Source organism: Triplophysa rosa, linkage group LG25 (assembly GCF_024868665.1).
Source record: "Triplophysa rosa linkage group LG25, Trosa_1v2, whole genome shotgun sequence".
In the NCBI taxonomy this organism is placed as follows: Eukaryota; Metazoa; Chordata; class Actinopteri; order Cypriniformes; family Nemacheilidae; genus Triplophysa; species Triplophysa rosa.
Window position 1 is genome coordinate 3,785,104 of NC_079914.1, and position 16,086 is coordinate 3,801,189.

At 38.2% G+C, this 16,086-nt stretch overlaps 1 protein-coding gene across 1 annotated transcript in view; it reads left to right on the forward strand.

Annotated features, from left to right (window-relative positions):
* The window catches only part of LOC130548638 (E3 ubiquitin-protein ligase RNF123), a 153,160-nt gene that overhangs the window by 101,427 nt on the left and 35,647 nt on the right, over positions 1-16,086 (forward strand). The window contains exon 36 of the mRNA XM_057325536.1: positions 7,216-7,343. Coding sequence (XP_057181519.1) covers positions 7,216-7,343 — 128 coding nt within the window. The remainder of the gene's footprint in view (positions 1-7,215; positions 7,344-16,086) is intronic.

A 16,086-nucleotide genomic window follows, 5' to 3' on the forward strand; every position in this document is an offset into this window, starting at 1 on the left:
CATGGAATCATGGGTAACCAAAAATGCGAAATAATATGTAGCCATCGCCCTGTCTAACATAATCAAACTGTTCTCTCTCAACCTACTGATATGTTTGTATTGTATTAAACAGGCATGGATGATATTTTTCAAACAAACGTCACCCATCACCTTTAAGATCACAGTTGTGTCAATGTTTGGAAAGAAGATTTAGAGTGTGTTTACAAAAATAAAGTTTCTGTGAATATTTACTCGCTCTCAGTTGCATCACACTAGATTTGACATAAAAGCAAATGCCCTTGGTCCTTGTGTCCTTGTAGTTCCTGTTGTTGTGTATTTGGTTTCCAAGAAACATATGTATGGTACATGCATGTATAGCTTGAACGCACTGTACGTGTCACTTTTGCATAAAAGTGTCTGCCAAATGAATATAAATGTGGAGTACGCAGTTCATTGAGTATTCATTGTGTTAGTGTGCACACTATAAACCTGACAGTACTCGTTCAACCTCGTGGGTGTATAGCGTCCTTGAATGTGTTTGTCATGGCTGTGGAGAACCTTTATATTTAATAAATCTCTTTATATTTGTTGTAAGCCCATTGTATACAAATGTGTTAGCACCTGTGTACGCCGTGTCTCAGCCCTTGATAATAGATTTTGACTGCGGTCATGATTAATTTTCCTTTGGATACAAGCCGTGGGCCACCTCCAAAGGATTTGAGCACTGCTACACCCACTGTCACACTTCCCTTCACCGGTTTACATCTATAACTAAATATCGAGGGCCAGTTTCAGCAGGTTTCTCGCCTGAGGTGCACATATTTCACAGAGCGCTTAGCAAAGACAGAGTCCAAGTTGTTCACTGTCAACAGTCCCCTAAAATGACAATGTTCTGGAAAATTGGTTTCCTGGCCCTGAGCTTGCTCATTTCTCAAAAACAATCCTCTGAAAGTGAAGGAAGCAGGCAGCGGGACAGGAAGTGGAACCCCGAGGTTAATAGCTTAGTCTCCTCGTATACGTTTCCAGACAGCATCAATTTGAGCCGGAAGTTGCTTTGCACCTTTCATAACTCTGACCCGAGAAGCAGTCAAGCGTCAAACTGCTTATTACGTGTGCACCACATTTTCTCGGCGTGACATATCCATCTGCTTTCAGAAACACCTTTGAAAGCACTTTCATAAAGTTCGAGACGGACGCAGTTATGGATGGTTAGCTTTCCTAAAACCATCTCGAAGATCATCCGGCCTTGTCGTTGGAAATGGCAATATCATCGATCGCCTGATGACAGTTTGCTAATGTTTTTTAAAGATAATAGGTGATTCATAGTCAATGGCGGGTCTTCTGACATGTTGTTTAATGGAAGCGGCTCTTAGCGGTTGATAAATGCTTTGTAAGGTGTTGTAAAAGACCTTGGGGGTCTGTTGATGTATTCAAGACATGCAAATACTTGATTCTCAATGGTTGCGTAGAGGACAAACCGATGTGTCATGAACGTGTAGCGGAAACCATTCGTTTGTGTTAGTTATAGAAAGGGAGCAGCGTGATGTGAGGTGGGTTATCTCATATTGCTTTGTGCATGGCTTAAAATATAGGAATGGATATCCTGTGACATCGTATACGATAATGCTCAAGAATTGTGTTGTTACAACTTTCTGAACTTTCAAGAACAATACTTCCGTAATCTTGTAAATATGGCATGAGTTTAACAGGAGCACACATTACATAAATTTAAAAGGTCCACAAAAAATGAAAATTCATGTATTCACCCATATGTAATTTCAAATGCAGAACACAAAATAAGATATTTTAAGGAAAGATGATAACCAAAAAACATTGAACCCCATTGACTTCCATTGTATGAACACAAAACCACTGAGACATTTATTAAAATATCTTCTTTTGTGTTCCACAGAAGAAAGAGTCAAATACAGGTTTCGAATGACATGAGGGTGAATTAATGATGACAGAAATTTTGTTTTAGAAAGAACTGTCCCTTTAACCCTGTTGAAAAAAAACAGCATATGCTGGTTTGATATGTTTTGATGCTGGTTTGTGCTGGTTTAAGTTGGTCATGTGCTGGTTTAAGCTGGTCCTCAGCTGGTCATGTGCTGGTTTAAGATGGTCATGTGCCATGTGGTCATGATGGTGGTCAAGATGGTCATGATGGTCATGTGATGGTTTAATCTGGTCCTTAGCTGGTCCATAGCTGTTTAAGCTGGTCAAACCAGCATCAAAACATACCTAACCCAGCATATGCTGTTTTTTTCAACAGGGAATACCAGCAAAAACCCATATGGACTAGCCCATAGAACAAACTTTTGTAAGGAAACAGCTCACACAATGCTCTTTCGCACAGGGTTGTTATAAGCTGAGAGACTAAAACTCCTTTAACAACCTGCTACAATCATTGAGGCTGAGTAAAGAACACAACACCAAAGACAAAGGCGACAGCTAAATGCCGCTAGCATTAGCTTCATGTATGTTTATGTCCTGTTAAACTTTAAAATATTGTTCTGTATCATGCGTTCGTTCGTTCGGTCAATCAATCAACATACATTTGGTAGTTCTGGTAGATCCTACTCTGAAGATAATTTAGTCCTAAAAGGCGTTCCTATAACTAAAACCAGGATTCCTAGTTCATCCCAGTTTGGGATGGATGTTGTTCTGTTGCGCTGAGGAATAACGTTGACACCATAATGTATTTTAAGCACACAGCACAATGACATTGATGGCATACAGTGAGACACAAACAGATTCACCAGCCTTCAGCTCGGCAGTCATTGCTGCTTGTTCAAAAATCCAACTCTCTTTATACCGAGATCCAAAGTATTTTGCAGAATAGTTCTGTTATTGCTCGAGTCTGTATGTGTGTCTTTTGATCTAGGACAATTAGATGTGCATTCTTTGTCGAGATTCAGCATGAATTCAAGTTTTTGAAAGCGGCTCTTTATGATCCACAATCTGGGATGTTTATCGGAACATGAAAAAAACTGAAGCCAGACAATTCATAAACATAAAAGTGAGAGAAAACAAAAGGAAATTTGAGGCAGACTGTTTGTGTCGTATTGTACAAATACTTGAGACAGACTTCATGCAGAGAGAGAGAGATTTCAGACGTCGTTTCTAAATTGGCTCTTTTTGTTGGTCTCTTTCTCATTCCTGAGTGTAATAAAGAGCTGTGTTGATGGCAGAATGTTACATCTCTGGGGTCAGAATAGAGTCAAGGCCATATACTTTTTGATAGTTGTTTTAATTCCAGTTTTGTACGGTGTCATATACAATAAAAGGGCCAAACATATCAAATTTACAGGAAAAAGCTGCTGATATCGAAAATGCGAGATATTTATGGCTGTGCGTGGGTCTTGTATACCAACACAAACTAACGGCAGTTCGTAACTATTTTAGGAAGTGGCGAATTCATATGAATTATTACGATCTCAGTTGTATGCTTTAGTACAGTTAGGTCCAATGTGTAATTTTTTTCTATTGACAGAAATGCAATATAATGTACATAACTATGTCTTCAGAGGTGTATAAAGACCTTAAATAATGAAGGGTTATGTTTTTATTACCTTAGAATGAGCTATTTCTATCTACATACACTGCGAGTCCCCTTACATGGAATTCACCATGTTGTTTCTACAGTAGCCCTAAACCGACAAACTGTTCTACACAGAGTGTTTCGTAAATTATTGTTATCTCCTTCGGCAAAGAAGCGAAAATGCGACGGCATCTTAGTTCTGTGTGTCACCGTAGTGCTTTGAAAGGGAGGGGGGAGTGAGCCTTTGGTTGCAGCTTGCAAGCTCACCACTAGGTGCCGCTAAATTTCATACACTGTACCTTTAACATCGTACAAATTCATACGAATTTGTCACCTCGTCAAAGTTACGAATTTCCTTGAGATTAGGTTGTGTATACTGGCTGTACATAAAAGCATTTACACCAACACAGGTAGCGTTTTATTTAAATCAATAGCTTAAACTTATTTCGATTTACAAAACAACTAGCGGCTAACAATAGATTACCTTCTGCTGTCCTTTGATCAATGTGTGCCAAATTAATCCCAAAAACAGTTATTTATTCTCACTAGGTAATGTGTTTAAAACGACAAAAACCTTCGGCGAAAACAGGTTGAGTAGAATCGTTTGAAATTTTGGTGTCCTGTTCACTTTATTGTCTGTAGGTTGCTGTAGAAAAGCATAAGAAATGGCTCACACATATTTCTGGTGTGTCCATTTTTCTTTCATCATCACCCTTCATACACAGCTGTGCCTTTCGCCAAAGGGCCCGTAGCATGCAGTGTGAGTTGGAGTAGATCTGTAGGCATATTTTTGAAGGATGTGAAGGAATCGTGAGCCATGTGTCACACACACACACGCCTCACGATTCCCTCACATCTTTCATAAAAAAGGATATGGTGATGGAAGCTGTTCCAATAATCCTCCCCCGTGCTCAGCTGTCAGTGCCGCTGTGCTCCGAGGGGCAGGACTGAAGTGGAGAATGGGGCCCGTGAGTCAGTGTCTGTCTGTTGGGGGCCACAGGCTCCACAAATAACCTCTCCTGTTTACAGGCTTATCTCGCTGAGAGACACCTGCTGTCATACTGGGATGTTTTACTAACCTTTTTGACTGTGTTTTTCGTTTTTTTTCCGTCAATTTTAATGTGAAGTTATGATTGTCAAAAGTTGCTGACAGTCGCTGTGCAACACCAACGCTACTATATTTGATAAAAATGTATGTTTGTGCGTCATCATTTTGGTGCCAAAGAAATAGGCGTCAGGTGTCAGGCACACTCCAAGACGTCTGCGGATGTGATATTTCAGCGGCCCTAAAACACACCAGGGGGGTTGCCAGGTGTGGGTTGTGCCGGCACTGATCTTGTGTATGTGTGATTTGTTTACTAGACCTTTGTTGTTTGATGGTTGTTGTCTGTCTAGGCCTGTCATTGAGCGTGTGTACTGTACTGCTAACTTCGCATGACAGCCGGCCATGCCTTGTAAACACGGTAGCCTGCTGGGTGTGTTTGTGTGCCGTGCAAACATATTTGCTCAAGTGTTTGTCTCTCTGTATTTCCTAAATCATTTTCCTTGCAGCAGAATTTGTTGCCTTAAACACGCACTTAGATTGTCGGGGAATGTTACATTTGAAGTGACGTATATTGACAAATTAGTTTTTGAACCATCTAGTCAGAGTGTTTAGTTATGTCCACATTAATTCGGATACATTTTGCAATGCTCTTTCACAATGTACATTTGGTGAGAGACTTTGCATTTTTAACAAATTAATATAAAATATTGTTTTATTGAAAACATAGCTCAATTTTATAGTCTGAAATAACTTTCATTATTAATAATATAATTTAGAAAAATAACAATAATAATTTTTTGTATTTATATTATAGTATTTGTACTTACGTGCTAAAAAATCAATCAATCTTAAAATTGCAATTTGTATCTTTTGCCTCTCTGTCGCCACCTCTGTTTGAAATGTGAAATTGCAGGTTAATATACAGATTTTACGTGTGTTGAAATAAAAAAACTGATATTTTCCTAATACCAGACCTGACAGCTCGAATTATAAATCAATCATATAATCATACCATTGTGAATAGATGTAAAGTAAGACGACAGTTTTCAAAGCTGATATTTTATGTACGCACTTGTAACAGATTTTGGTTGATTTTGAACAAAAATGTACGGATTTTATCATTAATAATAATATAAAACAATAAATAAAAATAATATCTAATTCCAGTTTGATGACAACAATGGATAGTACGAAGTAACTTTAACTTCAGTAAACTTTTATTTTGGTAGAAACTCTTCACTTTCCAAACCTCCCAGACGATTCCCATAAGCATCAGCAGTTGTTTTTATTTTATTTTTAAACTCCAGTGTATTATTTAAAGATGACGGTTTCCTTTGCTTGCATCATGAAGAAATGTACATGAGTGGGTGGATGTGGTCCGATTGGGAAAAACACATGAAAGATTGATCAGTGAGGGTTTAGATGCACACAGCAGGTGTGCCGGGTGGCTGTAAGTGTTGGTTTGGGTGTTAATGTGTAATGTCTACAATTTATGAATTATATGCATTTTTTGAGAATCGGGTGATACAACAACGTGAAAGAGAGCATTGTGATTCATACGGTTATGGTCAAATCAGATATTTAGTTGTAACACTGAGAGTAATCCAGCCAGGAAGCGGATCCACGTGCAGTAAAATATTTAATGAATACAAACCAAAGTACAACAAAATAAATGAACAAAGTAACAAGGAGCAAAAGTAATCCAAAACATGACTAAACCCAAAGCAAAGACTTGACAACTGACAAGTGAAACTCAAGGGCTTATAAAGACAGAACCAAACAGGGTAAGAAGATACATCTGGGAGCAAATCAACAGGGAACCAATGAACAAAATAAACTGCAATAGACTACACAGGAAACAGGAAGTGACAAAATAACTAAAAACCTAAAGTCCACATCATACAGGGGAAAAAAACAGACAGAATCATAACAATAGTTGATCATCTAGGATGTGCATCTGGTGTGTTTGTTTTTCTGATGGAGAAAGACATGTTTATTTATACACTGGAGATGTTTCTTTTCCATGCTGTAGTGGAGTTGGTGTTGACCCTTCGGATGATTTGTGTTTGATAGGAAGGGCTCTGCTCTCACAATCTGACAGTTGTGTTCCCTTGGCTTTTCATTGGTCGCTTGGCTTGTATTTCTATTTTTGTCACATCAATGAAAATCTTAATTTCTAAATTTACTGAGACAATAGCATGTTATGGTTGTCTGTGCAAACTTTGTTGCCATGATGTGTTCTGTTTGGTTTCAGAGGCATTGCTATAGAGTTTATAGGGTGCTTCTAGGTAAATGACTGTAAATTGTAGATTTTCTTTCCAAAGTTACAGTATCAACTTAAGTATAAGTAATGTTTAGCAGGTAAACTCCTGTAAATAAATTCTGAGTTGCTATAATGTTGTTATAATGCTTTCCTGTGGCTCATTGGTTAGAGCATGGCGCTAGCAACACCAAGGTCATGGGTTCGATCCCAGGCATTGCACATACTTAATGTATAGTACAATGCAATGTTAGTCGCTTTTGGTAAAAGCGTCTGCCAAATGCATAAAAGTAAATGTTGCTTTTTGTGTACATCATAAACACAAAAACTATTATTTGATGCGTGAAACCTGAAATTCGAATATGTGAAAATGATGCGCTTCTCTTTCAGGATCTCACGGGCCGCAGCCGTGCTTCTGTCGGATCCTTGCTTTCAGCTTCGGTCCATCCAGTATCTTCTCGGGGAAGGAGAGGGCGAAGCTACGGCCGCCGACAGCAAACACTTCTCTCTACACACGTGTAAGTTTGAGCGGACGCAACACTCTTAAAATACCCAATTATACAGACTCATCCTCAAGTGACGTTATACAGTATCTTATTTGGGCATACCCAGTAGGATATGAAATTGAGTTTTCTTTGCATTTATTGCACTTATTGCTTCGGTTTTAGATGTCAGATCCTTTGGAAGGCCACCAGCCTGCAAAGTTCAGTTTCAAAACACCTGCATGCATTTTCAAGTAATCCCAAATACCTTAATTATTTCCTTCAGCCGTATTTTGTAGGTTTTATGCAAGGAATGGTGGCCTTCCAGGGTTTGACACCCCAGGTATTGATACTCAGCATTTCGTTTTTAAATACACTTCCTCCTCCTCAGAATAGCTTTTTATATCCAGTGATCTGAAAGTTATTGTGACTCTTTAAATAGCCTCCTCTCAGCCATAGCCCCAGCTCCTATTTCACCCGCTAAGAATAAATCCATGCAGTGATTTAGATGAATCACAATTATAATCGGATATAATTTACCTCTTCATTTTTTTGCTCATATACTTACGTACCAGGTGGGATTGATATGTGAATAAAAACATTTTTGCAAAGGTGTAGAATGAATAGAAAACATTTTAATGGGTGTGGAAATGAATTAAATGCCATATTACTTACATTGTGCAGATTTTATTTACACGAGATGCACTTTTTGTTACATCCTGCCTTCATAACCAGAATTTCCGGAGCTTGAATGGGAAAGCATAGCAGTCACAATGCCAAGGTCATGCAAGGCACAAATTGAATTTGATTAATTTGGATCATACGTATAATGCACTATACTTCACTTTAAAACAATGTTGTTATAAACTTTTGGTTGATTTGAATGTTGTCCCAGGGTCAAGGACGTCTCGTGGCAAAATCAGGAAAGTCACTGTTATACGCAGCCTTGAATGGTTTATTATCAAGTAATTTTCTGTCACTAAATAATAGTTTGTAAATTGATGGTTGGTTACTGTTAACAAGCAGTGGCGTAACTTTGTTTTGAAAAGTGGTGGGGACAAAAACAATAAAAGCTTAATAAATTGTTTCTGTAATAACTCGTTGGGAATAGTTATCATATAGGCTTGTGGGCGGTCCGTCCATTGCCTCCTCCACTTTTGGACTCCAGCTCTAACAGTATGTGGTTCCCAACCTGTCATTTTGGGAAGGTCACTTGGCTGTTGCAGTGCATTACACTTAAAAAGCAGTTTATTCCTATGACTATATCACTTGTTCTTTGGTTTACGCGTTTTTGTGCTTGGACACTTGATGCACAAGCAAGCGCGCGAACGTGGATGATGAACGCATTTTATTCTGGCCGCGTTTATGGAGCCGTGGATCTCTGTCTTCCGCAAAAATGAGTTGAGTGTGAGCAACGGGAGATGGTGAGAAAGCGTCTGCGTTTTCCACGACTTTTAGATGTTAATGGCCCCTAAACAATACACACCTTCCACAAGCATTTCTTAATTTCTTCCAAAAAGTGGTGGGGACATGTCCCACCCACAAATTACGCCTATGTTAACAATCAACATACCTTTTAAGTATATATACAGTATGAGTATTAATTAGAGATGCATCAATACTTTATTTCTCCACTGATACCGATAGCCGATTGTTCGGAGAGATACCTATTCTGAAGATTGAATTAATATTTCTTAACCTTCTGAATGTTATTAATTCATATGATGACTATTAATATTAAACATCAAACTGCTGATGTTTCCTAACATTTTCATTACAGAGCACAAATTCATTGCATTTTCCTGTCCTCTTTTGATTGACAGGATATATCGGCCCTGATTATCGGCTGTTTTTAAACTAAAACAAACAACGGATTATTGACCGATATAATCGGTGCATCTCTAGTATTAATGTAACATCAGGAAATCCTCTCCCGCCTGCACTGCAGTGTCAATCGATTCCTCCAGCACTGAAGCTCAGATCTGCTGTCTAACTTTATAGACCATCCGCCCCAATCTACCGCCACCGCTGTACTGTAAGAAGCCTTGATGAATTATTTACACTAAGTGGATGCATTTCTATCCTCTCGATGGCCACACTTCTAAACTTCTCCACTTAAAGCGAGAGCCAGGCGTGACAGGAGTTCTTCAAGCGTGCAAGAACATCATTGAGAATTTGTTTACTTTCGGTTTGCGAGGAGAGCCGCATCACATAAAAAAGTAAACTTTTACAGTTTACAGAGTTTTGTAATAGAAATAGAACTTATAATATCTTAAGTCATTTGAATATTTTTACATTAGCTGTTTGGCCCAAGTTTGGGCGGTCTGAGCAGCATGAGGTCATTTTTGCCATGATGATTTCTTTGTGATTCATTCTGCAGTCTATTCTGACCTGTAAAATTCATGATCAGAATTTTGAAACTGTTTATTAAAGCTGCAATCTGTAACTTTTGCATATCAAAATTGCAGGATACTTTACGTAATCTTTACATGGATTAAAGTCAAATGACATCATGATGTTTCTCACAAAATCCTATCTGAAAACTCAATTTATAATCTTAGCATTGTGAATCAGGTAATGAGACTGTTTTCAACAATTTCACTGCAATAAATGATTTTCTTACTAGGCATTTTTGTCTTGTTTTCTGAGGTAAGAAAAATAAACTTGAATTAAGAAAAAAGTACAACTACATTCAAATATATTTTTCTTACCCCATTGGCAGATTTTTATAAATAAATTTACTTTATTCTTATATTTTTTATATAAGAATTTTTGTAGATTTTTATATTTGTACTAGAAAATCACTTAGAAATCATTTTTTAGCTGTGTTTTTTACTTAATGGATTTTCGTTTGTTTTTAACCAAAAATGATGGCTTTATCTTTTATTATTCTTATTATTAAAAATCATACACAAAACATTATTTCGCATCTTCAGCAGCACTTATACCACAAAAAGTAAAATTTACAATGTGAGAAAAAACGTGGGAGACTTCAGAAGATTTAAACCAAGCACCTTTTACCGTTGCTGAAAACTTGACATCTATTAAGAATGTTTTTCAAATCACAATGTGACACCCTGAATCCAAAGGTGCGTAAACGCTCGCACTCCTAGCGATTTACTGGTTGTGGGTGAGTAGAAATACAACCAGGTTTGTCATGCAGAACTGAGGTCTTTATCTCTGACAAACTCTTCATTCAAAACCAATTTTTTTTCACACCGTGAAGCTCATTCCACTTAGCTCCGAGGGACGGCATGGTGTGAATCTCCAGGCTTACAAGGAAGAAGCTGGTCTCTCTCGTAGTCATGGAGACCGAGGGTCGCCATGGACACCATGTCCGGTCTCAGTTCCTGTCTGTCTCTCAGATTCCCCCCCACCGTGCGTTGTTTTTCCACCACTAAACTGGGTCACTGGTATCAGACTCTGAGAGGAGATTGGTTGGCGGTCGTCCTTGGGTCTTTTTCAACCTGTTGGTAAAAAACCCAGAGGACACATAACGGCAACAACTGAACCCAGATCAACATGACATGGTAACCCATGTGAACGGGGACACTTGTAGCCACAGGACTTGTTTTTTTTTATGAAGCTGCTAATGGATGTAATGGGGTTGCATTTGTTTTAGAAGCGATAGAGTGGCTGTGTTCTGAAAAGCATATAACCCCTTGTTTACACCGCATGCATCTGCGGCACGTTACGGCTCCGGCAAGGTTTTGTTCCATCTCAATGCAGTGCCAATTTACACCAATAGCGCCTCAAGCGCAAAGCGGCTGAATTTGCGAAGACCACGTGATTTGCCTGTCCGTCGTTGTTTTTTCTTAATGTTTTTTTTCATGATTTTTTGGCGTTATACCATAAGAAAGTTGGCTAAATGGTTATGTTTGTCTGGTATATTGTTGTGTTCATTGCTATGAGTCATGCTTTGTTCATTTACGAAAATTAACCATGGTTTTACTTAAAACAAAAAAACATGATTATTATGTGGTATTTTACCACAAAATAACCATGGTTTTGTTCGAGGATGAACCTCTCGTCGTCCATTTATGGTCCTAGGTCAGGGATATGTGAGGTGAAATACGAATGGAAGTCTGCATAGGAACTTTTATTTTGACATGAAACTGTGCGGCTTGGACGCGGCGTCCGTCAAAAAAAGACTAGGTGCGTAACACGCGTGGCCGCGTCGGAGCCGTGACGCGCCGCATATGCGTGCAGTGTAAATGAAGGGTAACCGTACTGTTCTTACTATTTTATCATATTTTAAAATTAATACAGGCGTAGATATAAAATGCTAAATGCAAAAATTCACAGTATACAACAAAGCATATTAATTGAGATTCTTCATCTCATAATGCATTGTGTTCCGTCTGATCATCCATCCATGCTTTTTTAAAGCAAAATCCCACAGATGTCTAAACTCAAGATTTAATAAGTTAAAGTTAGGAAAAGTTTTTATATAACCCATGGTTCTCTTAAAAATGGACAAACCCAAATGTTGGGTTGTAAATTGACCTATGCTGGATTGTTATAACCCATGATTGGGTCAAAAATGAATATTTTCTGGGTTCATTTAACACAGTGGTTGGGTTCTTCCCTTTTTGATCCAGCAATGGGTTGAAACAACCCAGCATTTCTAAGAGTGTATAATTTTACACTCTTATACATATACAGTACACTTCAGTGTGTATGTAGTAAGCCGCGCACTAGCAAATGAAACACAGCCTATGCATAAACGCTCAATTATTCTTCCTAATTTTCCATCCCTGTAATGCAATTTCTGTTTTCAGCTCTCTACAGAACCGCAATAGAAGGGCAGGTGTTGTCTGAACAGCATTAATTAGCGTCTGGAAATATGTCCAACGCTTCATTTTCTCTGGTCTCTGCCAATCTCAGAAGTCGTGTTATTAAATCAGAACTGCTAGCAGTGTCACATCTTAGAAGTGCCACTGTTTTTCTTTTATAGATTATTCTTGGTAATGTACTTGGCCGAGCTTCCTCTCGATAGCAAGTCTGAGCCTGCAGGGCGCTCCAAATGTGAAGAAAAACCTGTTCTGTGCTCATAGTAATATTTATTTATTTGGTAACATATTGTGTGCGAAGAACAATGTGAGAATTATTGAAGTAGAAGTTGGCGAGGTTGATGCTGGCATTAATTCATGGGCCCTGCTGCTGATATTGTTATTGTGTTGCTCCCCTGGTCCTGAAAAGCAATTTCTTTAATAAAAAAGGATGAAGTGATTTTACAGTAAGAAAATTCTGAATTTAATCTGAAGGCCATGAATTATACAGTGATTCTTGTGTTTCTTGATTTCTTTCTCACATCAGCAGATATTTCAGAATAAAATAAATGTTTTAAGAATAACTGTTTTGAAATAAGTGTTTCATGAAAAAAGAAATCAATCAAATTGGACTGTTTGCGAATTTGAAGGTGTCTTGAACTGGGCTTGTTTATTGTTTTATACTGTTGTATTAGGTCTACTTATGTATTAGGTTTGCGTGGTTTTTACATTCGAAAACATTAAAATCAATAAGTAATAGGCTGTTTTCTAACCGGGTTTAAGGCCGTCTCGTCAAACGCTCTGTTTTAATGGGTGTGCCGCGTTGAAGACTTGGAAGTAACCGCCCACTGCTATGATTGGATAGCAGTTTGCGTAGTAAACTTAGTTGGAGCCTTCTGTGAATTTGGTTAGACACGTAACGTTAGGTTACACATTATCAGGACATACAGTATCAAGCGATCTCTAACAAAGCAATAGTGACTCATAGTACAAATATGTTTTACTCGCATAAGATTGCTGCGCCATTCCTGTTGGATCCAATATTGACTGCACAGCACTGCTTTATAATTTTAGTCTCTCTGCAAATCCAGCGCCTTGTTCACAAAGGAATCCATGGTGAAATGACGCGAACAAATGCTCAATGTTTCACCCATGTGAGCAGGAACGTACTTAAAAATAAACTTCAACCACGCATTCCTAATATCAGAATCCGAAGGAAGCGACTGTGTTCTTCCACAACCAGGCGCTGCACAATGTTGCATGTTTGTTGCTTGGTCGCTCTAAATAAAAATAACAGTGAAAGTAGTCCTCACTTTTGCACATATGACACGGGGCTAGCTGCTCTCGAGAGCCCTTCGCTAAAGTGACAGGGTTGCCAGATCTGCACAGAAAAAAAAGCAAATAAAGACAAGACAAAATCAAACCTTATAATGCAAATTGTTTATATATCTTATAAGACCAAAAATTCTTAAAATCTGCAACAGACCATTTATTAAGACCTAAGTGCCGAGGCTTTTTGATCTAAGACCAAACAACAAGCATAATGCGCTTATTAGTACCAAACATGGCAACACAGCAAAAGAGCGCTGTGTAATGTAGCCTTCCGAGCATAAACACAAAACAGCGCATATCAGCAGTTTAGTTTAAACTGACGTACAAAACGAATCTTTAGCCGAAAAATGTGTCGCTATGGTTACCAGTTTGTCAATCATCACAAATGCGGGAGTGTGTACTATGTGTGGCTAAAGTCATTCACGAACCAGTGGGCGGGGATAGAGAAGTAGTCGTTGATATTTTTCTGTGGAGGCGGTGTTCAACCTATCTATGACATAGATAGGTGCATTCCAGGACCTGGCGTTCGCTGGGCCTGGTGTCAATAACAGTTGTAATTTCAGTAACAAGAACGTTTTCAGTTCTGACACTTACAGGTTGTTCGCTTGAATACGATTCCCTCTTATACAACACAAGCTCGGGTTAAAATTGAGTTCTTAATTCATGGCCCCTTTAATGCCTGTTTACACTAATACTGATTGCTATAAAGACAACTATACCGATAAGTACAGTTAACTAAATTAGTTTACATTGGTCTATATTATGATAATTTTCGCAAACTGACGTTTCACATTTTTTATTTTCTTTCTTAACTTATTTTTTAAATAGTTTTAGATTGGCTGGTAATGTTTTTTGGGGGAGGATTGAGGATTTCAATCTATTGTGGCATAGCGTGTTACCAATGGTTTTCTTGCTAACTGTGGTCCCAACTGTCTTGAAATCATTAACAAGCTTCTTCCGTGTAGTTCTGGGTTGATCTTTAACCTTTCTCATGATCATCTTTACCCCATTGGGGAAATCTTGCAGGGAGCTCCAGACCAAGGACAATTGATAGTTATTTAGTATTTCTTCTATTTCCAAATAATCACAGTTTTTATACTGTTTTATACTATCAGTTAAAATAAACCTACCGTAAAAATTATAGACCCTTCATTTCTTTGTAAGCAGGCAAACTTACAAAATCAGTACGGGATCAAATAATTATTTCCCTCAATGTATAATCTAAACCACATCGACAAAATAAACAGGTAGGATGATTTTTCAATGCCAAATACCCTGTCATATTATCCTACCAGCATAAAAGAAACATGTGGGATTAATTTACAGCGCAATACCCTATCAAATTGTACTATAGGTATTAAATAATGCAGTATGTAGAATGATTTAACTATGAAAATACACTATCATATTCCCGTAGCAGTATAAATAGAATGATTTTATAGCGCAAATGACGTTACATTGATGTGCGCATTCCTGGTAGGATAATCTGACGGGTATAAATTTCAGGACACCTGCAACATTTTTCTACTGCATAAAATCTATGGTTTATCTACACGCTTTACCTGATGAAAGAAGTCACTGCAACACTGGTTTGTGCGCGAGGCATGCCTGTGTGTGTGTGCACGTGTGCCTGCATGCGTGTTTGTTTGGCATTTGGCGGGTCCGGAACGAATTCCCTCCCGGTCCGTATCCGCAGATTGATCGTCTGCGCAACGTTGCATGAAGTCAAACACACCTGATATTATCGGATATCGTGATGATTTTAAAGTCGATTATCAATTTTTTTTAAACACATCGCCCAGCCATATTGTTATAGTTCACTATTATGCCAAATTTTCTATGATTTTTAACACTTTATAATTGTTGTTCTCGGTGTAAAAGCGCCTTTAGTCTGTCTGTCAGCTTTATTTCTCTAGTGTAGTCCCGAAAGCTCACAAAACAAACTTTTAGCAAGTACATGCAATTATAATATACAGACATATTATAATATACAGACTTAGAGTCTTCCGAGACCAAAAACTTTGATGAATCATTTTGCACTTAAAGGCGTGTCCAATTTTGTATCCAGTAAATAGCTGTTTATACAGCCTGATCACACAGGAATTCGTAACTATTTTACGAGGTGGCTAGTTCGCATGAATTTGTACGATGTGAGTTGTACAAAAATGTATGATGGTTAGAAAAAAGCAATGCTGAAGCCCCTCTCCTAACTCAACTCAACTTTATTTATATAGCGCTTTTACAATTTTCATTGTTACAAAGCAGCTGTACATGAGACACATTGACTACAAGCAAAACAATCAAAGTTGTACCTGCAAAAACAAGAAAAGGTTGAAAACACAGAAGACAGACACACCCACACACAAAACACTCCACACACACAACACGCACACGCACCAACACACACAGACACAGAGACACACACACAAACACACACACACACGTACGTACACAGACAAGTACGCACACACACACACGCTCAGTGAGAGCACACATTTAGGATAAAGGAGAGAGAAGCACAGGTCAAATATAACAGATAATAAATTCCTATATGCAATATTAATTAAGTAAAACTTTAAGATTCTAAAGCAGCCCCCCCGGTCAGGCAGATAGTGCAAAAACAGTATGCAAACGGTGGCGAGGAACCCAAAACTCTAATCGAGAAAAAAAACCTC